The 25070-nt window shown below is 48.0% G+C and overlaps 1 protein-coding gene across 3 annotated transcripts in view; it reads right to left on the reverse strand.

Annotated features, from left to right (window-relative positions):
• Positions 1-25070, reverse strand: part of PLCB1 (phospholipase C beta 1) — a 497312-nt gene that overhangs the window by 100781 nt on the left and 371461 nt on the right. For all 3 annotated transcript variants that reach the window (XM_082215463.1, XM_082215464.1, XM_082215462.1), the window contains 6 exons: positions 24004-24074; positions 20817-20913; positions 17205-17289; positions 9714-9838; positions 8195-8349; positions 2790-2954 (listed from right to left, as the gene is read on the reverse strand). In XM_082215463.1, the coding sequence (XP_082071589.1) occupies positions 2790-2954; positions 8195-8349; positions 9714-9838; positions 17205-17289; positions 20817-20913; positions 24004-24074 (698 nt within the window). The remainder of the gene's footprint in view (positions 1-2789; positions 2955-8194; positions 8350-9713; positions 9839-17204; positions 17290-20816; positions 20914-24003; positions 24075-25070) is intronic.

Below are 25070 nucleotides of genomic sequence, written 5' to 3' on the forward strand. Positions count from 1 at the left end.
ACCCTACAGCTGACAGCTTCTAGATACTGTAGAACTGGAGATGGGTAGAGGGTAGAATCCATTGATTTCAAATTCTGGGTTCCATAATCACCCTTCCCCTGTCACACACCAATACACCACAGAAGTATGTGCCCTAGACTTTCATATGACACATTTGGTGGTGGGGGGAGTCTGACCGATTTTGAGAGCAGGTGGGCAATGTTTATAAGATGGGATAGTTCTCACAATTGGACTGTTCACTTTATTTTACACAGCTGCAAGAGGATCTCGCTTTTCAGGTCAAATTTCAACACTTGTTTGCTTTGACAAATAATCCACCATAAACTTATACAATTAGATTAAACATGTTGTTTGCTAATGAAAAGCTTTAGCAAACAACATGTTTAATCTAATTGTATAAGTTTATGGTGGATTATTTGTATTAATACAATATAATTCCTTTTATTATTAGAAAAATGTAGCACCTAAAAATAAACTCATTATATATTGTCTCTCCAGAATTACTTTTAAGATTTCTGGGGGATGGGGCAGGACACTTTTCACATCGCTATTACCCAATAGAGCTTTCCAAACCTTTCATGTTGGTGACACACTTTTTAGACCTGCATCATTTCGCGACATAGTAATTCAGTTTTACCAGCAACCCGGAGGTTAAACTAACCCCTTTCCAACCCTGGGAGGAGTGCAGGGAGCATTAACACGACACACCTACACACTGCAGCTGACACACTAATGTGTCGCGACACACAGTTTGGAATGCTCTGGACTATGGCAATGAGCTGTGATCCAAGCCATTGCTACTTCATCTCAGCCAGCTCATTCGCTGGGCCGCAGACAACCTCAACCTCTGTACCCCCTCCAGTCTGCAATATGAGGATGGTTATACATGCCTGCTTAGCAGGGATGCTGTAAGGATGACAATATATATATATTTATATAATTGCTCCGAACACTTGAAAGTGATATGGTTTGGCTTAGTGTTACCTGCATGCTGAGCCACTAAATGCTTATGAGATCTTTTATTCTTCCCCAAGTATTCTTTAGATGAAGCACTCCCAGCCTGCGTGGCTTTGACTTTCATGTAGGATGTTGCTTGCCCATGATTATCACAAGGGCATTGTCCTTGCAAGATGTAGAGTGAAGGGGGTATGGCAATCAGCACTGGAAACACTTGGTGGCAGCTGTGGTTTCTCATCATTTACACACAAGCAAACTAGGGCTCTTCCCCTGTGGACGACGGTGGAGTCTCCTCCTTGAGGAAGAGGAGGTGATGGCAGAGCAGGCACTAGGGCTGGGCATTACCTGGTTTTCAACATCGTGATATATCATCAGCTGAATATAATGGTGTACTGATATATCGGGACACGGGTGGCACTGTGGGTTAAACCACAGAGCCTAGGACTTGCTGATCAGAAGGTTGGCGGTTCAAATCCCTGCCACGGGGTGAGTTACTGTTGCTCGGTCCCTGCTCCTGCCAACCTAGCAGTTCGAAAGCACGTCAAAGTGCAAGTAGATAAATAGGTACTGCTCCGGTGGGAAGGTAAATGGTGTTTCCGTGTGCTGCTCTGGTTCACCAGAAGCGGCTTAGTCATGCTGGCCACATGACCCGGAAGCTGTACGCCGGCTCCCTTGGCCAATAAAGCGAGATGAGCACCGCAACCCCAGAGTCGACCACCACTGGACCTAATGGTCAGGGGTCCCTTTACCTTTACTTTACTGATATATCACGATGTCCAAAACTGCCCAGCCCTACTCCGGACCACTCCTACATGTGCGAGTCAGAGCAAGCCCCCATATCACTCTGGTTCCCGCAAGGTGGAGCTGTGGGGGGGCTTCATCAACTGAGGGGCAGGCAGCCTGGTACCCACCCAACTCTCAGCGGAGCAGTTTAAGCAAGTTGTTCCCCCTGCCTTTGACTTGGGCAAGCCAGAGACGGGAGCGGCGCTCTGTTAAAGGGCTCTGCTGAGGCGTGGGCAGGTGGGCATGAGCCAGAGGTCGGGGGGGACTCAATCAGCTGAGAAGTGGGCTTCTTTAAAATGCCCGCCTCTCAGCTGATCAAGGCAATTTGAGCTGCTTATACTTCACAGCTTCCCAGCCACTGACAGTGCAAGCAGGCAGATGAGAGAGAGGTATGCTGTGCTGGCGGAGGCCAGGGAGCTGGGATCTACTGCCGGCTCAAAAAGTCTGAAACCGGTATCGCGGTTTGAACGTCATATTGGTTTCAGACTGTGAATCATAACATTGCCCAGGTCTAGCAGGCACTGACTCTTAGGCACTGACTCAAATGGAACAGAACTGGGACAAACAGGATTTCACCTGCCCCCCCATATTACCATATTTTTCGCCCTATGGGACACAGTTTTTCCCCTCCAAAAATGAAGGGGAAATGTGTATGTGTCCTATGGGGCGAATGCAGGCTTTTGCTGAAGCCTGGAGACCGAGAGGGGTCGGTGCGCACCGACCCCTTTCGCTCTCCAGGCTTCAGGAAGTTATCCGCAAGCCTGGGGAGCCCGCGGGAGTTCCCGCTGGGCTCCCTAGGCTTGCGGATAGCAGCCTGTTCTGGGGGCTGGGGTCAGGGAACGCTTGGGCTTCCCCCGCCCCAGCCCTGCGCCTGGGGGGGAAATATTATTTTTTTCTTTATTCCCCCCCCAAAAAAAAAACCCTAGGTGTGCCCTATGGGCTGGTGCACCCTATGGGGCGAAAAACACGGTGATTTTCTGAATTGAAGACCAGCAGCCAATAATACTATAAAGTTTTTTCAGTAGAGGAAACAAGAACGACAAACCTACTTTCTTAAACACAATGGCCTCTTCTTCCCATACAGGATTCACTGCATTGCCTTGAGACGGCTTCGTCTTGAGAGCTTTTCGCCTTGTGTCCACTGGCAGACCAAACATGTCCACTTCTACGTAGGTCCCGACTTTTTTGTCCGACAGCAACTGCCCAGAAATGATCTAGAAATGCAAGGTTTAGACATTCAGTGGCAGTGTGGCAGATAGACTGGAATGTCTCTAAAAACTAAAGCCTTGATTGTGAATCTAATACAGCCAGACAGCTGGGGATGGCTGATCCACACTTTGGTTTGCATGAGGATGCTGTTTTCATTGAAGTGGCACCTAAGGCCACTGTGTTTCATGGGACTGTGGTAATGCCTCTTGGACTGCTGCAACAGCATCAGTCACGCCAGCCGTAAACTCATCACACCAGCGCTACCCTGCAACATGGAGGTAGCGGTTTATACAATGGGCACCTTTACACAATCCCAGCTGGGCTGTGAACATGCCTGGTAGCCCAGGTGCTCCTGAAGTTAAACACTTGGGGGCTGCTGGCATTATGAACTAACAACAGAAAGCAATGCATTATAAGCCTGTATAAACCTCTGAAACTTGAGCTGCAGCTCAAGAACAAATCTGTTCAAACTGGACTGTGCATGCACAAATGTCACAATATTATCCTTTTTCTAAAAAGAGAGAGAGAGACTTGTAATGGTACTTAGGGAGCGAGGCTGCAGCAGAATAGCAGACGGTTAATATGAGGGGAAGAGAATTGAAAACCTAAGATTCCCCTCACATTTTTCATCGTGAAAAGGAAAAACATCCCCACAACGAATCAACTCTAGTTGAGAATAAGAAATAAACAATAAACTTTTATTTTAAGTCTCCATGCTTTTATTTTTTTCTAAGTTGGTTTGGACTCCAAGGCCTTAATAATTAATTTTTTAATTATTATTATTATTAATAATAATAATTTGAGTAAACTGAATACTTGTGCTGGTTCTTTTAGTTTACACAGTTCTGTACCTTTTCTCTGTGATATAAATTATTTTCTACAAGATTATCTGACAACAGGAGAAGTTAGAAGTTTTGTTAACACTATTTTGCTTGTCAACTCAATATTGTATGTGTGTACTTCATAATAAAATGAAAGTTTTAGAGCTGAAAGGGACCACAAATGACTTTGTGGGTTTCGAACCCATGACCCCAAGATTAAGGGTCTCATACTCTACAGGCTGAGCTCTTCAAACCAGCACAGAGTTTGGGGGTTGGCACAAAACCTGCTTAAAAGCAGAACACAAGCTGGATTTTGTGCCAAAATCCAAAATGGGGCCATAATTTAGAAGTATTTGAAATTCTGCTAGCATATTCTGTGGAGGTAGCTGATAAACGGTATAAAACTGGAATGTGGGAGTATTTCTTTCTGGACAAGGGCCAGAATTTGTGCTATATACGTATCTCTGAAAAATTACTGCTTTCCTATTCTTCTGTGCTTGCAGTCCCAACACACATAAGTAAATTGAAGCCTGGCCAATTTGCTTCATTTATGCTAACCATTTTCTCAGTTTCATGGCCTCCACTCATACCATTTACTATAATCACAATACAAGCTTCGCTGGATAGGGAGACACAGTAGAGGATAAGTGTTTCGAAAATGCTCCCATCACTTCAAATTACCAATTTGTAAAAGGGCACCATGATGGTTTTTCTGCAGATCGCAGCCCCCACAACTTAGGTTATGGCTTATTTGCGGCCATTCTGACAAGGGAGTGGGGTAGGAGATGGGGAAATGGGACTACAGGTTGCCAAATTCTGCTATGTGCACCCAGGGAGTAAGACATTCTGGCCTTGTTGTGTTCAGTGAGTAGGCTCAAGTCTTCTCAGCGCCTTCTCTGACATTGACCTTAGGGCAGGCTTAAACTGGAAGGAGACTGGAGTGAATACTTTCCCTTTTCTTAATTATTATTTTATTTATGATTTTCAGTTTTAAACATTTCGATAATTTCACAATCATTTTAACGCTTCAAAACTCGACTTCCTTCCCCCTCTTTCTGCGGTTCCTTAAAATTATTTTTAATATTGTCTGTACATCCAAATTAACTTAATTTACTCATTTATTCATCTACTTTAAATATATACTGTTATAAAACACTGTTATATATAACAGTATGTTATATATATATATATATATATAACATACTGTTATATATACTGTTAAATAACAGCAGGTTATTGCAACAATCCTGTCAATCTTATTATCTGTTTACAGTTTATTTGCAAATATTCAATAAACAATTTCCATTCTTTTATTAAAAGTCTGTTATCTTGATTTCTTATTTTTCTGGTAAGTTTCGCCATTTCTGCATGGCCTGAATACTTTCCCACTCTGTCCCACCTCCAGTGTGACTTCATATCCGACAGTGCCCTTCTCTTCTCCACCAGTTTGGGGTTTTGGGTGCGCTTGTTCACCCTAAGCTCTCAATAGGCATATGATGGCCATTGGTTCTAGAGCTGGAAAATATGCTTTATCCTGGATGGAATACCAGACTGGCTGAGATGGCCTTTCACTATTCCCATAAAGATTCCTTCTTTTGTCACATTTGCTTTAATTTCCAGTCACAGTGGCACCCTTGCTTGGGGAAAGAATTCAGCCTTATTGGTGTGTGTGTGTGAGAGAGAGAATTTCACTCCTCAGTTGCTGGACGTGTGATTGTTACATCACATGTCAGTGTTTACTTTCTAGGCTTGGAATGTGTGAGAATGGAAGCCAGTCTTGTCTTTAATAATAATAATAATAATAATAATAATAATAATAATAATTTATTTATATCCCACTTTCCCCAGCCGAAGCTGGGCTCAGAGCGACTAACAACAGTAAAACTTGTACTGTATAGTCATGCCTCTTGTTACGTTTGCTTCAGGTTAAATCTTTTTAGGTTGCGTCCCACAGTGACCTGGAAGTACCGGAAAGGGTTTCGCCACCTGCGCATGCACAGAGGCTCAAAATGATGTCACGCGCATGCGCAGAAGCACCAAATCGTGTCCCGTGCATGCGCAGACGTGGGTTGCGTTCTACTAATGTTGCGAACAGGGCTCTGGAACGGATCCCATTTGCAACCAGAGGTACCACTGTACAGTACGTTTGTACTTTTCTCTCTCTCTCTCTCTCTCTCTCTCTCTCTCGGAGAAAAAGTGAGAGGACACCATGATTGCTTTGTCCTGTATATATTGCTTAATAAATCACTTAGAATGGAACACTCACACTCCAAGATCGTTTCTGCTATACTCTGCTGAGTGAACGTGGTGTACTTGTCTTTTGATATGTGTCGCTGGTGCGCACCAGGACTGATTTGTGAACGTCCCGGGCTGCACTTCATCAGGAAGATGCCCGGAGAGGTCTGTCTCATTCCGGGGGCTGCGTGTGGCCCCCAGGCGTGTTCCGACAGGGGGCAGGCTGGGCACCCCACCATAATTCTTTAGGGCAAATTTCCTTAGGAAGCCCCAAGGGCTTGGGCACCCTTTGCCAGAAGAGCAGCTCAAGTGGACCATTATTATTGATATTATTATTGCAACTGCTAATGATAGCAGGACCTAAGCAGGCATAAATGCCATTTCATTTGTCATATCTCTCCCAGTAGGTGACATGTGTCTGAACGCCATTATCCTCACATGTCAAACTAAGCCCCTCCCTCCTTTAGAGGAGGTTGGATTGCGTGCTGCACGCCTCCACCACACATGTGCGCTGGCCGGCTCTCAGCCTCCGCGTGATTGAGGGAATCCCCGGCCGTGTCATCCCCAGGACAGCCAATCGGCTGGCTTGGGGTGTGTGGCCTGTCCTATTTAATGCAGGCGGGGATCTCCCACTTTTGCTGCCTCCAGCTGCTCCGGTTTCCCACCCACCTACCCTTTTCGCTCTACATGGGGCTACCTTTGAAGGTGACTCGGAAACTACAACTAATCCAGAATGCTGCAGCTAGACTGGTGACTGGGGGCAGCCGCCAAGACCATATAACACCGGTCTTGAAAGACCTACATTGGCTCCCAGTACGTTTCCGAGCACAATTCAAAGTGTTGGTGCTGACCTTTAAAGCCCTAAACAGCCTCGGTTCAGTATACCTGAAGGAGCGTCTCCACCCCCATCATTCTGCCCGGACGCTGAGGTCCAGCGCCGAGGGCCTTCTGGCGGTTCCCTCACTGCGAGAAGCAAAGCTACAGGGAACCAGGCAGAGGGCCTTCTCGGTAGTGGCGCCCGCCCTGTGGAACGCCCTTCCAGCAGATGTCAAAGCGATAAACAACTACCTGACATTCAGAAGATATCTTAAGGCAGCCCTGTTCAGGGAAGTTTTTAACGTGTGATATTTTACTGTATTTTCGGTTTTTATGAAAGCCGCCCAGAGTGGCTGGGGAGGCCCAGCCAGATGGGCGGGGTATAAATAATAAATAATAATAATAATAATAATAATAATAATAGTTGTTGTTGTTGTTGTTGTTGTTATGGTTTTGTCTTTGACCTTGCTATGGACCTCGGTTGGTCGCCATTAAGGGGCCTGGTAGGAATGTTTTCCACTTGGCAAATTGGCACCAGCCACTTGGTTTTTCACCTACCTCGTAGCAAATCGTCACAACTTCCTTGGCATTCACGGTTAGGCATTGGTATTGGTAGTGTTATATAGATGGAAGAGGGGAGGAAGCACACCACCTCCCCGCATATTGAAGGGTAGTCCGATAAAGGATTCCGGGGGGCGTGGCCCTGTCAGAAGCCTATGGAGGTGAGGGCCTAAGGCACGCCCCCAAGTGGTGACCCCGGAGGAGTCCCTAGTTGATGTGCATCAGCAGGACGCCCCCTACTGGTGGTTAACCCTTCCCGGACTTCAAGCAGAAGGGCTGAAGCCGGATAGTGGGTTAGGACCAATGCCTAAGCCAATACCACTCATCACCTGTAACCAATAAAGTTGTGGCCATATTTAGCCCATTAACCTTAAATAATTGTGTCACATGTCTTTATTTCCATGGGGGGGGGCAGGAACTCGCCACGCAATCAGATGAGTATTGTAATAACGCTGTCACTTGACTTCGCTCCCTAGCGGTACATCAGCTCCCTTTTCTTCACTGCCGGTTTCCTGTTTAACAGGAATGGAAATAGGGAAACCCAGCCAGATGGGTGAGGTATAAATAAATAATAATAATAATAATAATAATAATAATAATAATAATAATAATAATAATTTTCCCTGGTCACTGACTCCAATAAAATATTAAAAGAAAATATATTGCCTTCACAACTGATGCAGCACATATGCATTTCTTAACTTGGGAATTCGAACCCAAGTATGAATCATGGCACAAGAAGTCATTTTGGTGCTTAACATTCAACAGCCACACCCTTGTGACAATTATTCCATTAGCGACTGCATACATACCTTCACGGACAAGGTGTTTGCTACTATTCCGTCTACGATACCTTCGCTAAACGGATCAAAGTGCTTGTCTGGTCTTCTCATAAATTCTGGTTTGAGTCTGTACCCACTTTTGCCATTATATTCATACATTCCCATATTTATTTGCATAGACAAATCTAAGCGACAAAAAAAATAGAACGTTTCATGGGACAGGTCAGACGCAGAAGTTTCTCTGTAGTCTTAGCACATTTACAAAAGAAGAATCCTGAAATTCCACTAGAGGTCTCCTTTCCTCTTTATATGCACATGATTACCGTACTGAATTCTTATATATATATATAAAACCTCATTCCACATATGCTATATTATGGTGTGGGTTTTTTGGCCTGTTCACACAGTACTTTTAAAACTACACCGTGGTCATCTATAAATATTGGATATATAATGTGTAGACTGTTCTAACAATAGCAGCATCTAAAGGGCAACTACCACTGCAGACATTACTGTAACTACACTACTAACCTCCTGGTTTTACACCTTATATTGCCCATTGTGGAATGTGCCTGGCAATAGCCATAGCTGCCATAGTTTGCGTTAGCTGAGATGAGCTCTTGGTTGTCCATTTTTGTCTACTTTAGCAACTGAAAACTAGTAAAACGCTAAAGTCCCCGTTACCTTCAGCTTTGCAAGAAGCAAAACACAAACTACCTATTCAAGAAGCTGAAAAAGAAATTCCAAGGCACAACAATGATCATTCTCTTGATGGGAACTAATTTCCCAGCTTCTTCATAAATATCCATTGTTTCTATTTAAATCGCAATTGTATGTTTGGAAGGTGTGCTTCTTTTCAGGCGAGTTCTGGTTGTCCTTGCTTCGGGTCCACTTGACATTTAGTTGTGGGGATACAGTTAATATCTGTTTTACTAGATAGTTGCTTGCTATGGTTAAGGAAAGGTTAATGTTGCAGCATCCACCGATTTATAATTACTGAACGGGCTGCCAAATGTCATCAAAATCAGCAGTCATTTTCACAGAGGAGTAAGGGTTTTCATTTGATGGTTGACCTACCTCACATACTATGGACTTTTTTAAGAAAAACACCCGGTTTTGGACCATGCTCCATAATGACTGCAATGGAATCCTTTACAAAATCAACAGATATATTGCTGGATTGCATAAATGGATGAACCTGCACATTCTGCTGCTTGTGATTTTAGCATTGCGATTCAAGAAAGAGAACCACACGAACGAACCCCCCCAATCCATTTCTGAGTGTGCATATCCACAATGCTAATTCTATTTGCTTACTCAAATATTCTGCCATAATTAATATCCTTTCCCAGGACATAGAGGGAATTCTAATTAGTGGGTTGTATACAACTAAATTCTATTCAAAGGAGACCTGTTGGAATTAAAGAACTTAGGTGAGTCTGATTAACGTTGGATACAAACTAGTGTCTCTTAAAAGAGTAGTCCAATTAGACAAGTTCTTCAGAAACATACACAACAACTAAAGCAAGTGGTAGGCTGAATTGCTTACCTACAGTTTGGAAGTTAAGAGCAACCATTTGACAGCCGGCATTCCAGAAGAGCTGAGGCATATAGTTTGAGGAATCAACACGTGTCCCTTTTGGATAAATTCGGCTCAGCTGCATTTTGTTATACCTAAATTGTGAGTGGTTAAGATAAAATACAACTGGAAAAGCTAACCTGGCTTGAAGAGTTAAACACAAATATTGTACACCTTACCTACAATAACTGATAATCTGATTGATCTGGCACATGACACACTCCTAACAGACAATGCAATCAGCTTGTAGGTTATAGGGGCTATGCAAGCCCATCTCCAATTCGGGCCTAAATTTGGCAATTTGGGTCAGGCCCCAGTTTGGGCTGGATCAATTTGTGCCTGGTCTGATATGATCTATATTGCAGATCTGGATCGCGATCTGTGAATACAGATCTGCCCACTCACTTGCATTGGAAAACCAAAAAACCCCCACAAACTTCCCCCACATAGGTCCATGGTAGCCCCTCAAGAGAGGATTAATCCTGCAAAATTACAGATAGCTCCTGGAATTTTTGGACTAGCCAGATTTAAATTTTGGTGAGCTCTTTCTTTATCAAAAAAGAAAATAATTTTCAAAAATACTCTATAGTCCAGTGTTCCCCAACCTTGGGCCTCCAGCTGTTTTTGGACTACAATTCCCATCATCCTTGACCACTGGTCTTGCTAGCGAGGGATGATGGGAGTTGTAGTCCAAAAACAGCTGGAGGCCCAAGGTTGGGGAACACTGCTATAGTCAACTGAGTACTCAATCGTGTTAGTTTCCACCTTGTCTCCACCAACACTGTGAGAGTGTTGAGTGAGATTCTAGCCCTGGAGCTCTCAATAAGCAAAGTGTGATGGCCTGGGATTCCGATTCGGAGGATGAAACAGAGGAATCCCAGCCTGCACAGGAGTCCCCGCCTCCAGGGCCGGCTGAACTGGGGCAAGGCCTAGATGCTGAGGAGCCTGCACCTGTGGCAGTGCATCAGGAGCTGGTCCCAGGTGAAGCCCTTCTGGCCCCAGAGGGGCTTGATGACTCAGTGGCCACAGGTGAGCCTCCTCCAGGGCCCAGTAACCCTTCGGCCTCTCCTGATCTGCAGAGGCTTAGGGCAGAGAGGCGAAGGGAACTGGTTGCCCCCAGGAGGAGTGCTCGCCTTAAGGCCAGAGGAGGCGGGGCTCCTGGGGACCACCCCTGACCTTAGAAGAGGATAAAAGCCCAGTCAGGCCGGTCCCAGGTTGCGGGAGCAACGTCGTTGTTGGCTACGGACCTTCCTGTGTTCTTGATCCCTGCTCGGCCTCCTGTTCCTGACTATCCGGTACACCTGTCCCCTGCTCGGCTTCCTGTTCCTGACTATCCAGTACTCCTGTCCCCTGCTCGGCCTCCTGTTCCCGACCATCCAGCGTTCCTGTTACCTGCTCAGCCTTCTGTTCCAGCGATCCTGTTCCCCGCCCGGCTCTCTGCATCGGACCTCGCCCCTCTTCGTGTGGACTCTACTACACTCACGGTACCTTACCCCCGGGACCAGCACAGTTTGCTCCCGCCACACCCGCACTCCCCCTTCGTAGGGGTGCGTTCGGGAAGAGCCAGAGGCCATGGCTGACCAGGCGGCTGCACTGGTGACTTTGGCCCAGGAGAACTAGGCCTTGACTCACACCGTGCAGCAGCTCAGTGACGCGGTTGTGGCACTTCAGCAACGCTTGGAAGCCCTACCGGCTCCTGGGGCCGACGCCCCGGCGCCTGGCAAGTACCCAGTGACTTTGCCTGAGAAATTTGATGGAGCCCCGGCCAGCTTTCCCATGTTCCTGGCCCAGGCCAAGCTGTATATCCAGGGGCGAGCCCGGAACTTTCCTGACGACCGCACCAAGGTGCACTTTTTGATTAGTTTGTTAAAGGACCAGGCGGCCAAGTGGGCGTTGCCGCTACTCAGGCAAGACTCCCCCTTGCTGGCAGACTATACGGGGTTTTGCAATCGTTTGGAGGCCGCGTTCGGCAACCCCCAGAAAGGGAGTCAAGCCAACCGGGCGATTCGGCGTTTGAAACAGGGCAAGTCCACGGTGGCCGCATATACCACGGAGTTTCGGCTGTTGGCACAGGACTTGACCTGGAATGATTCGGCACTGCGGGACCAGTATCTCGAAGGGCTTTCGGACGAGGTACTGGATCAGTTTGCCACAATGGAACGCCCCACCACGCTAGACACTTTCATTCAACGGAGTCTACAAATAGACGACCGGTTGGAGGATCGTCGTCAGGCCCGGGGTCGCCGACACTTCCAGTTCACGGCACCAGCTTTTTCCGGCAGCCCCTCGGTCACAACTGATTTAACGGAGGAGCCTATGCAGCTCGGGGCAGTGCGGCCACGCCTTTCCCCCGCAGAGAAGGCGCGGCGTCGGGAGGGAAATCTCTGTCTTTACTGTGGTGGAAGTGGACACTTTGCTCGGTCCTGCCCTGAGAAACGCCAGCCGCAGGGAAACCGCCAACCCCAGTAGCTGATGGCCCTAGCTACCGGGGTTCCAAACCGCGCAGAATGGGCCTGCACCAATGGACTTGCAACATCTTATGGTTTCGGTGCGTTTATGCCCTCCAGGTGGGCCCTGGATCCACACCCATGCTTTGGTAGATTCAGGGGCAACCCGCTCCTATATGGACGCTGTTTTTGCCGCCCATCATCAGGTGCCACTTCGGAACAAGCCAGTACCGGTCCAGGTGGAAGCGATTGACGGACGACTTCTGTGTTCAGGTGCCGTTACGCAGGAGACCCAGCCCCTGGTCCTGTGTTTCCAGCAGCACCGGGAGTTGCGCACGGTGGACATTGCCTCTATGCCCCGCTTCCCCCTGGTGCTCGGGATGGACTGGCTGGAGGCCCACAACGTTCAGATTGACTGGGTCAAACGGACCATGCACTTCCCAGACCCATGTTCCCATGCTCAATCCGGGACGCTGGCGGCCGCGCCCTCAGAGGAGGCAGCACCCACGGTCCCAGCCGTGTATCAGGACTACCAGGACGTGTTCGAGGAACGGGGGGCAGATCAGCTGCCGCAGCATCGGCCTTTTGACTGCGGCATAGACCTCCAACCCGGAGCGCCTTTACCAGTGAGTCGCTTATATTCTCTAACAGAGCCAGAGCGCGAGGCTTTGCAGGACTTCTTGCGCAAGAACCTGGAGCGTGGGTTCATTAGGCCTTCCACCTTGCCTACCGCGGCACCAGTGCTTTTCGTTAAGAAGAAATGTGGGGAACTCCGCCCTTGCCATGATTACCGAGCCCTGAACAAAATTACCATCCCAGATCGGTACCCCTTGCCCCTTATCTCGGAGCTGCTGGAGCGGGTGCAAGGGGCACAGGTGTTCACCAAGCTGGACCTCCGGGGGGCCTACAACTTGATTCGGATCCGAGCCGGGGATGAGTGGAAGACAGCGTTTGGGACCCGGTACGGGCAGTTCGAATATTTGGTTATGCCGTTCGGTTTGTGCAACGCGCCTGCTGTGTTCCAACGCTACATCAACCACGTGTTTCAGGACTTGTTAGACAAGTACGTGGTGGTGTATTTGGATGACATACTGATTTACTCCCGTGACCCGGCTCGCCATGAGGGACATGTCCGGACCGTGCTGCAACGCTTGCGTGAGCACCATTTGTACGCAAAGCTCAGCAAGTGCGAGTTCCATCAGCGGACTGTGGACTTCCTTGGTCACCGGCTCTCTCCGGATGGGGTGCAAATGGACCCGGGGAAGGTGACAGCGGTTCAAGAATGGGCGGCACCCCGGAACCGCAAGGACCTACAACGTTTCCTGGGGTTCGCCAATTACTACCGGACCTTCATCGCTGATTATGCTCATCGCACCACCCCGTTGACCCGGCTACTGCGCCCAAAGACGCCGTTTTCCTGGGACAAGGAGGCAGAGGAGGCGTTTCAGGGGTTGAAGGCCTGTTTCCAGAGGGCACCAATCTTACAACATCCTGACCCCTCTCGACCCTTTGTGGTGGAGACCGACGCCTCCAGTACGGCTCTCGGTGCCGTCTTGTCTCAACAGATTGGTCCTGAAGCGCCACTTTTACCCTGTGCCTTCTATTCCCGCCAGCTCCTACCAGCGGAGCGTAACTATACTGTGTGGGAGCGGGAACTACTGGCCATCAAGGTGGCCTTTGAGGTTTGGCGCCATCATCTTGAAGGAGCACGACATCCGGTGGAGGTGAGAACCGACCACCGGAACCTGGAGTACCTCCAGACCACCCGCAAGCTGAACCAAAGACAGATCCGGTGGGCGTTGTTCTTTTCCCGGTTCCAGTTTCGGATCCGCTACATCCCTAGCTCTCAGAATCAGAAGGCGGATGCCCTGTCCCGGAAACCTGAAGACAACGCAGACATGGTACAGCAAGCAGAACCCACCACGATCCTACCTCCGGCTGCATTCCTGGCCACCCAGGAGGCGCAGCCACTGCAGGTTCGGGTGCGGGAACAGCAGCGGGTTGACGCTTGGGCCCAGGATCGTCTCCGGGAGCTGGCTGAAGGGTCCAGCCCACAGTATCCGGGGCTGGTCCTGCATCAGGGCCTTCTGCTGCACCACGGTCGGCTGTACGTCCCGCCAGGGCCACTATGGCTGGAGGTTCTCCGGATGGCCCATGATGCCCCAGCAGCGGGGCACTTTGGACAGTATCGGACCACCCATCTGGTCAGTCGGGAATTTTGGTGGCCCCGCCTGAAGGCTGACGTGGCTCGCTACGTTGCTGGTTGTGATGTCTGTCGTCGCGCCAAGGGTCCTACCGGGCGACCCCCAGGCCTACTTCAGCCATTGCCAGTTCCACCGCGCCCTTGGCACACGGTTTCGTTGGACTTTGTAGTGGACTTACCCTCGTCTCGTGGCTGTACCTGCCTTCTGGTTTTCTCCGACCATTTCACCAAGATGGTACACTGCGCTCCCTGTCCATCTGTACCCACAGCCAAGGAAACTGCTCAGCTGTACCTTCAGCATGTCTTCTGCCTGCATGGACTACCTGAGCGCGTGGTGTCCGACCGGGGAGTTCAGTTCACATCCCGGTTCTGGCGAGCATTACACCAGACCCTCGGGACAGAGGTCTGCCTCTCGTCAGCCTACCACCCACAGACCGATGGCCAGACGGAACGGGCGAACGCGGTGCTGGAGCAGTACCTCCGGTGTTACTGCAGCTACCAGCAGGATGACTGGGTCGACCACCTGGCGTTGGCGGAGTTCGCCTATAACAACGCGGTGAATGCGTCCACCCAGCAGACCCCGTTCCAGGCCAGTTATGGTTATCATCCGCGGCTGTTTCCAGAGGTGCTGCCGGCATCCGCGGTCCCGGCAGTGACGGAGTGGCTTCAAGAGCTCCAGTCCCAGCAACAGCTTTTGGTGGAGCAACTGCACCAGGCCAAGGAAGCGTACAAAGCCCAGGCCGACCGCCACCGCCAGGTGGGGCCGGAACTTCGCGTCGGTGACCTGGTTTGGCTCTCCACTCGCCATCTCCACCCCTCTCGACCTTCGCGGAAGTTGGACGCCCGCTTCACCGGCCCGTTCCCTATCGTAGACCAAGTCTCTCCTGTGGCATTCCGTCTCCGGTTACCCGCAACCCTGAAGGTTCACCCGGTCTTCCACAGGTCCCTTTTGAGTCCGGTGGCCCCACCCGACGAGTTCCACCCGAACCGTCCCCGACCGCAGCCAGTGTTGGTTCGGGGAGAGCCTGAGTACGAGGTGGAACGCATCCTGGACTCCCGATACCGCAGGGGAAAGCTGCAGTATCTCATTGACTGGAAGGGGTACGGACCGGAGGACCGTTCCTGGGAACCAGCGGCCAACGTCCACGCACCTGCCTGCCTCCGAGAGTTCCATGCGACGTACCCCGGCAAGCCGGGTCCGGACCCTTGGTTGAGGGGGGGGCCTGGGAGGGGGGGTGGTGTGATGGCCTGGGATTCCGATTCGGAGGATGAAACAGAGGAATCCCAGCCTGCACAGGAGTCCCCGCCTCCAGGGCCGGCTGAACTGGGGCAAGGCCTAGATGCTGAGGAGCCTGCACCTGTGGCAGTGCATCAGGAGCTGGTCCCAGGTGAAGCCCTTCTGGCCCCAGAGGGGCTTGATGACTCAGTGGCCACAGGTGAGCCTCCTCCAGGGCCCAGTAACCCTTCGGCCTCTCCTGATCTGCAGAGACTTAGGGCAGAGAGGCGAAGGGAACTGGTTGCCCCCAGGAGGAGTGCTCGCCTTAAGGCCAGAGGAGACGGGGCTCCTGGGGGTCGGGACCACCCCTGACCTTAGAAGAGGATAAAAGCCCAGTCAGGCCGGTCCCAGGTTGCGGGAGCAACGTCGTTGTTGGCTACGGACCTTCCTGTGTTCTTGATCCCTGCTCGGCCTCCTGTTCCTGACTATCCGGTACACCTGTCCCCTGCTCGGCTTCCTGTTCCTGACTATCCAGTACTCCTGTCCCCTGCTCGGCCTCCTGTTCCCGACCATCCGGCGTTCCTGTTACCTGCTCAGCCTTCTGTTCCAGCGATCCTGTTCCCCGCCCGGCTCTCTGCATCGGACCTCGCCCCTCTTCGTGTGGACTCTGCTACACTCACGGTACCTTACCCCCGGGACCAGCACACAAATTCCAGCTCCCCTCCTCCCATCCTGCCATTTTCTTTATATGGTATTGTAATTAATAAATTGCAACATTTTAGTGACATGCTGTCTGGTTTTCTGAGGGATTGTTTGGAGCTATAGTTCTAAACAGACTACTCCGTGTCAATGGAATTCTGTACAGATACTGAGCTTCACTGATTTCATCTGTATCTGCCCAAAATTGATGCTGATCATTCCGATTTGATCTGATCAGTGATTCGAGAGTCTAACAGATTGGTTGCACAGCCCTACGCAGCAGTGACACAAGTGTCAGCTCTGCTGCACCACATGCACTGCAACTGTACAAGCTGAATTTCATTGCAGCCCCCTAGGACTACATAGTGTTTAGCTGTTAGAATTATAGAACTTCAGAGTTGGAAGCGACTGTGGCGGTCATCTAGTCCAACCCTCTGCAATGCATGAGTCTCTCCCAAACATGGGGCTTGAACCCACAACCATGAGATTAAGAGTCTCATGCTCTACTGACTGAGCTAGCCCAGTGAAGCAACATGCAAGCACAGTTGCAGACATAAAAAGTAACCCATGATCAAATATCTATTGTCCACACAGCAACGAGAAAGCTATTCACACAGAGAACAATCTGGAGAAAATAAGATGGAATCAAGATGGCAAACATTCAACTTGAAGCTGAAGCGCCATTTATTTATATGGTCCACTTGTCTTATGGATTCCACTTTCTAAAAGAATGGGAATTAATTTTGTGTGAAATTTCTATTTTCATTTTCACTGACTGGCTGCTTAAAACTGGAGACCTTGCTCCTTTGGCCCAAATCAACCTTTCACCAACTGCTTTGCTCAGTTGTGACCAAGTTGCTACATTATTCCCCCCCCCCAATCAATGTCAAAGATACTCCACAAACTCGACAGGAGACTTCGTGAGCTGCTCGAGTGCTTTGGTTTCCACAAAGGAAGACATTTCAAAACTCTTGTTCCGTTCTGCAATTTAAAAAAGAAAATAAAGGTGAAGAGATGTGACTTTCATGCTACTGAATATATGTAAAATCTCATACCATAGCATCTACAGAATCAACAAAGAGTGCTTCCAGCATTGCAGAATAAGAGGAAAATTGGTAATGGGGATAACTGATGTATGCGGACAAATGCTTTCATTCATTTAAATTCAAAGTGTACTGTTTTTCTACTTGGTCATTTGTCATCCTTTGGGAGGATTCCACAACTAAAGAAATGCACACAGCCGCCTATGTCCCATTTTGCTATTGTTCTATGGCAGGGTTAGGGAATCAACGCTGACCACTGGCAATGCTGGGTGGGGCAAGTTCCATTGTGCTAGTGTAAACCCTTGCACTGATGGAACACATTACAAGGTCATGATATTTTGATGCCAGAAGTGGAGCATCATGTGGCATTTGTGGCATGGAGTCAACACTTTGAAAAGCTTTGCTTCACCATTCGGACACAAATTCTTACTTCCATATATTCCCCCTTCAAGGGTTCTTGACTAGAAGCCCAGACTTCTGTTGCGCATTATACCCATTTTGCTGTAAAAGCAGCATTTGAATGCTGGCCAAATAGTTTGAAAAGTTCACTGATGTGAATAACACTCAGATTATTGACAGAAAAGACTTAACTCCTGATCCTCAAACCTATTAACTTAAAAACAAGTCATGCTGACTTCTACTGAAATTTCTCCCATGTGGATTTCTTTGGGATGTTAAACCTTAGGCTGCAATCGTAACCCCATTATTTAGCCTTAAACCTAATGTTTTTATGGGGACTAAGGGATGGTTCAGTCACCAGTTTGGGGCGTAGACCCTACTGTGAAATGAGGCATCAGAAGCTTTCATTTCATTTATTTATTTAAACTTGTATACTGCTTTGCCTTTTGGCAGGAAAAGGGACCTATGAATACATTCAATAATTCAGGAAATGAATGAAGTATAACTTTCTACGGCAGCTGATATATACAGCATGCTACTGGAATATACTTTTGTCAGGGTATCATCCATACTGGGTTTAGTAAAGGTAAAGGTAAAGGTAAAGGTACCCCTGCCCGAACGGGCCAGTCTTGACAGACTCTGGGGTTTGTGCGCCCATCTCACATCTATAGGCCGGGGGCCAGCGCTGTCCAGAGACACTTCCGGGTCACGTGGCCAGCGTGACAAAGCTGCATCTGGCGAGCCAGCGCAGCACACGGAACGCCGTTTACCTTCCCGCTGGTAAGCGGTACCTATTTATCTACTTGCACCCAGGGGTGCTTTCGAACTGCTAGGTTGGCAGGCGACTGGGTTTAGTGGCTTAGAGCAAATCTCTAGTGTGGGCAGCGGTAGAAATCTGGGATTGGCATGGGAGGCACATAGACACCACGCAGCCCAACGAAACCTTTGCAGACACATACTTACACTAGAGATTATCATACCATTGAATAATGCAAAATGTCCAGAATACGAAGAGCTTCTTCAATCATTGCTATTTATGGCCAACAATTACCAGTTTGCGTTAAATATATTTCAGGAATGCAAGTAGTCTGAGACTGCTAAGCAGAGAAGCTGAACATAGATCTGCAACTTTTAACTGCTCTGCCCACAGTGCCTATGAAATATGTGTGCAACATTGAAATTCAAATGCTATAGACTTCCTTTCAAAGGGCCGCAGCAGAGGTCACCATTGCCTGTCAAACCCAAGCAAAACAGGACAGGCTCTCTCAAAGGGGGTTCTGCTCTACGTAAGGGAAAAGGCGTCAGCTTGTTTGCTCAAGATGTTGCAAAGTGCATTCCCAGCAAGGCCACTTCACCAAAAAGCAGCAGGCAGTCATGAATATGGACCATTAGTTTCTAACAAAGCAATTTACAACAGAGGGGAAAACAACAGTGAAATGTACACAAGAAGACGAGTTCTGCATTCCTGTGCTGTGTTATGCATGTAAATGAAAATTGCATTTACAAAGCAATAAAGACCGCGGGTGGGACTCATCTAAGGAGACCAGTCAGTGGAAGCCCTGTGTAAGGACTTCTGCTTGCACAATGGTACTCCCCCCTGTGAACCCCAGAGGGCAGATTGTTGCACCTGGCAGGTTGAAATGCTTGCACAAATGGAAAGTTTGTCGTGGCACGACCTTGAATTCCACCCCCTGCTTCTAGCACAATTTTACTTTTAAAAACTTATTACAGAATCCAATAGCTGTTTCCCTTTTTTAAAGGGAAATTCCCTTATTCCGAATAGGATTCTTCGCAAGAAAAGGGGAAAGTTGACAGCTATGGAATCCTATCACAGGTACACACTTTATTTCTCATTGATTGGAGAAGAAGAGTTAAGCACATATTTAAATCCTTCCTGTTTCGATCAATGGGGTTCGGAAGTGCTTAGCTTTGACTGATTGTACCATTAACTTTTTGCAATCAGATTGCTTCCAAATTAAGAGGACATTGGTATGAACCATTTTTTTTTGTTTTTGAATTGTTCCATCTTACTAATAAATGTTATTGAGTCAAATGTTAAAGCCAGCCTGATTCTCTATCAAGAAACCAAGTTGTGCTTCCTTCCATAAGCAGCTACCATTTTATTATCCTATTGAGTAAACGCTTAGGTAACTGAGCACTTGTTTGGTTCACAGATCTTTAAGCCTCAAAACCATTGTTGGCTACATTGCCCTTGCAGAAATTGAACAGACTTTTTTAAATCTTTAAAAAAATTCTGTGAAATTTAGGGCTGGGCAACACAGTGGTACCTCGGGTTACATACGCTTCAGGTTACATACGCTTCAGGTTACAGACTCCGCTAACCCAGAAATATTACCTCGGGTTAAGAACTTTGCTTCAGGATGAGAACAGAAATCGTGCTCCAGCGGTGCGGCAGCAGCAGGAGGCCCCATTAGCTAAAGTGGTGCTTCAGGTTAAGAACAGTTTCAGGTTAAGAACAGACCTCTGGAACGAATTAAGCACTTAACCCGAGGTACCACTGTACCTGGTTTTCAACATTGCAATATGTCACCAGCTAAACACTGCAATGGAGCAGTCATTGGCGATCGCATGGTTGAAGGGTGGAGATCAGGTGAAGGAGCAGTTATGAAGATTAAGAGGTACGTGCTATATGCACTGCAGACTCCTGCTCTCGGAGGCAGGTGAGCCTTTGCGTTTGGAGGGCGAACTCCTTCCACTCCTCCTTAGACAGAGAGATGGAGAAGAAAGAAGCAGCCCAGTTGCAATTCTGGCATCAGGACGTCATGGTTACGGGAAGGCACCAAGGCTGGGAGTGAGACTGTTCTGCCATTGGAGGGGAAAGGGAGCTGAAAGGAAAGGCAGCCAGTCAGCTGCCAAGGGGGCTTACAATTATACTGCCCCCTGGAGCTTTGAAGGCTGTGCTTTGCAATACATTGCCAGCTCAATTATTCTGAAACGGTTCTTATGTGTGGTCTACAAACGGGTGCTGGATGATATAATGGTACACCGCCCAGCCCTAGTGACATCTGTCGAGAAATGTAGTTCTGTGGAACCTTCCATACTCACTTTTCGATGTTTCAAACGACTCAAACTTCACAGGCTGTATGTAGTTCACCAAGTTTGACATTTCCTCAGTGGCCATGGCCTCGCTACCAGCTGTCCCCTAGAACGGAGACAGACGAAGGTCAACATTTCTGTCAAAGCATCCACTGCCCCAAGTTAACTTCATAAAGACTACCAAGAGGTGCAACTATGGATAATCTTTTTAAGGGCCTCTGACATTATCTATTAATAGCCAATGGGTGGTGTTCAACTAAGGTTTCCACAGAGCAGACCCAAGTTAGTAGCCCTAGCTTGGTCATGTTCACGAATCTCAAAGGGTCTACCGATTAGCTGAACACCACTCTATTTTTTTTCATTCAAAATCCAGGGGAACTGAACCTCTGTGGGAGCAAAATGAGCTACTGCTGTCTATCTCTACTACAAATTCCCAAACTACAACATTTGGTGCCATTAGAAGACTTTCAGACCTCGTAACATCTCTCAAGTTAGGATGACAAGGAAATCCACGTAAACCAGCTATCTATTTTATTCTTACGGGCTTTACAGGCATAATTTGTCTCCCTAAGCAGCTCGCAGCAATTAAAATTCAACACATAGCTCTGCTGGGTTGTTGCAGAAAACAAGACTCATGTACTCAGGAGTACAAACGTAAAGGAAAGGCACCAACAAGGGAAATAGATTGGAGGGGAAAGACTTGGTCTGATAATGCCCGGACAAAGAAGCGAGGACCAATAAAAGGCACTGCGTCCATTTGGGGCCAGATGTATTTCTTGCTGCTGGTGTGCTTAGAATCATCATAAAGTTGGGAGGGAACCCAAAGGTCATCTAGTCCAACCCCCTAGAATTCAGCTAAAGCATTCAAGACAGATGGCCATCCAACCTCTGCTTAAAAACCTCCAAGGAAGGGGAGTCCACTGTGAGGATACCCAGAGCTTACAGGGTTAACAGCTCAAGGGAAATGACGTCCTGTCACTGGGGGAGTGTTCACATCTTTGTTATGTTTTTTACTTTCTGTTTTGGCTGCGACAGGAGAGGCATCATGTTTTTGCTCTCTCCTGGCTGATGTTGTTTTGCTGCTGTACAATAAAGCTTTCATAGAATCATAGAGTTGGAAGAGACCACAAGGGCCATCGAGTCCAACCCCCTGCCAAGCAGGAAACCCCCTGCCAAGCTTTGTAGAATAGGAAGCTGCTGTATGAGAGTTTTACTGCATGGCTGAGATTCCTTCCACACAGGCGCACCACTGCGCAAGATACTCTGTTGTAGCCGGGAGCAGCAGGTTGGCACAGTGGAAGCGGACTGGACGCCACAATAGTCCTGCTGTTTGCAGCCTTGATGGACTCTCATTGGAACATCCACAACCTCCCGAGGGAATCTGTTTCATTATCAAATAGCTCTAGAGAGCCAGTGTGGTGTAGTGGTTAAGAGCGGTAGTCACGTAATCTGGGGAACCGGGTTCGTGTCTCCGCTCCTCCACATGCAGCTGCTGGGTGACCTTGGGCCAGTCACACTTCTCTGAAGTCTCTCAGCCCCACTCACCTCACAGAGTGTTTGTTGTGGGGGAGGAAGGGAAAGGAGATTGTTAGCCGCTTTGAGACTCCTGAAGGGGAGTGAAAGGCGGGATATCAAATCCAAACTCTTCTTCTTCTTCTTCTCTTAATGTCAGAAAGTTCTTCCTGGGGTTTAGTCAGATTCTCCTTCATGGGATGGAAGAAGGAGCAGCTATGAAACAGCCTGTGGTCCTCTGGCCAGTAGTGGAATCCAGGCTGGCCTTTCCTTGCCACGGCTGTATCACATACAGCAAATGACAGCGTCCGTTAACTGCTTGTTTATTACTTTTCTTATTTGGGGGGGCAAATGGCTGTTGGAATTCTTTCTGGAAGGAAAGAACCAGGAGCAAGCCCCCTGCAGCTATTTATTCAATGGATGGTGGCAGAGGCAACACCTTCCCCTTGTCCTTGGGTTCCTCTTAGTAGGGGAAGGGGTGAAATCTCCCAGTGGATTTTTTTACTCCTGACAAGTGACAGAGGCAAACTGTCTGCAGATGGCTTCAAGCATCCTGGAAATGCTATGAGGACAAAGTAATCTGAACTGCAGGTCGCCATATCAAATCATCAAACTTTTCCAGTTACTCTTGTTTCATGTGAGGTTTGTTTGTCTGCTTGTTTGTTTGTTTTAGGATAACATACAATCTTTCTTGATTTAAATTATGATTTCGTTGCAAAGGAGGCATGGTGTATTTTTTTGTGTGAACATGGCAGTGGTGGAAGGCATCCCCAGTCTTGAGGGACTGTATTGAAAGGGAGCGGGCTAAAGCATTTGCGCATTTAGACTGAAGGCAACAATGAAAAAAGCAACAACAGTGCCCTTATTCCCCATGAATAATAAAATGTTACATTTTTTATTTGCTCTCAGTGATGTCATCCAAATCTTTCTAGATGGCATAGAGAGTGTCATGGATATTATCCTATTTGCTGCAAGATCCTGATTGGATAGGCTCTCTTAAGAAAGGACAAAGAAGAAGAAGAAGAGTTTGGATTTGATATCCCGCTTTACCAAAGGAGTCTCAAAGCAGCTAACATTCTCCTTTCCCTTCCTCCCCCACAACAAACACACTGTGAGGTGAGTGAGGCTGAGAGACTTCAGAGAAGTGTGACTAGCCCAAGGTCACCCAGCAGCTGCATGTGGAGGAGCGGAGACGCGAACCCGGTTCCCCAGATTATGAGTCTACTGCTCTTCACCACTATACCAAGCAGCAGAGGCAGCAGAGAGAGAAAACAATGGCTGCAAAACACATAAACAGAGAAATATAGAGAGTCTGGATGGGGTGATGTCCTGTGCAATTTGGTGAGTATCATTTCTGCACCTGAACTGTGATACTGACATCTCAAAAGCCACATAATTTTAGCTCAAGGCCCCCCAAAACCTCAGCAGGAGATGATGCAGACATGAACTTCAAAGCATGGAGCCAGAGTGCAACCTAGGATCCCATATTCCCGAAATAAAGCCAACTCTAACACGTAGGTCTCTTCAGATAAGCTTGATAGTTCAGTGGCAAATATCTGGTTCTGTGGCAGTGTCTTGGCCCTCACTATCCACAAGATGGCACTGCAAGACCGTGTCATGTGGACAAACATGTAAACATGCTTTCAAAGTCACATCAGGACTTCAAAAATGATTCATCACTTACTTCATCCATTGATGATTTTTTGCAGTCATCGTCGTCGTCGTCGTCATCGTCACTCTCAATCTCTGCTTCTCCTGCAACATTTTATTTGAAGAAAGGAAACTCAGTGTAGTCAACCGCCTCCCAATATTCACACCTTTAAGCTGCTGTTGTTACCAGAGTCACTTTGCTTCATCCAAATGCAACTACAATACCATAGGCTGAAGATGGTATCTTGGTCTAGTGTATTGGCTTTCAAAGCATTCCTCTGTGGCCAAAAAAGCCATTATCCCTTCAACACATTAATGAACAATCAGTAACATCATTATGATATTTAGCCATACTTACAAATTACGGAGTGCCAAAACTCCCATTCCCCATTTTCAAGGTTAAACTTTGGTTACTTTTTGGTGGCTTTCAAGAAAGTAGCAGAAAGAAGAAATTCCAAAGAAATTTACCTAGTAGGGGTGGGTTTACTGTACTTTTGTAGATTGAAGTGGCAGAATTTTTGTTTCTTTTAATTTCCTTTAAAAAAGTAAAGCTTTGCTCAATGGCAAACCCCCTCTGAGTGTAATTGCCAGTGGGGATCAGATGGATAAGGATACATTAAATGGGTGAAGAGAGGAGGGTCTGAATCAAATCCTCGCCCCCTCCCCCCCCGCTTATAATAAAAAGGTAAAGGGATCCCTGACCATTAGGTCCAGTTGTGACCGACTCTGGGGTTGCGGCGCTCATCTCGCTTTATTGGCCGAGGGAGCCGGCGTACAGCTTCTGGGTCATGTGGCCAGCATGACTAAGCCGCTTCTGGCAAACCAGAGCAGTACACGGAAACGCCATTTACCTTCCCAATGGAGTGGTACATATTTATCTACTTTTACTTTGATGTGCTTTCGAACTGCTAGGTGGGCAGGAGCAGGGACCGAGCAACGGGAGCTCACCCCGTCACAGGGATTTGAACCGCCGACCTTCTGATCAGCAAGTCCTAGGCTCTGTGGTTTAACTCACAGCGACACCCGCGCCCTGCCGCTTATAATAAGGTAAAGGTAAAGGTACCCCTGCCCGAGCGGGCCAGTCTTGACAGACTCTGGGGT

Source organism: Podarcis vaucheri, assembly GCF_965113315.1.
Source record: "Podarcis vaucheri genome assembly, chromosome: 3".
NCBI lineage: Eukaryota > Metazoa > Chordata > Lepidosauria > Squamata > Lacertidae > Podarcis > Podarcis vaucheri.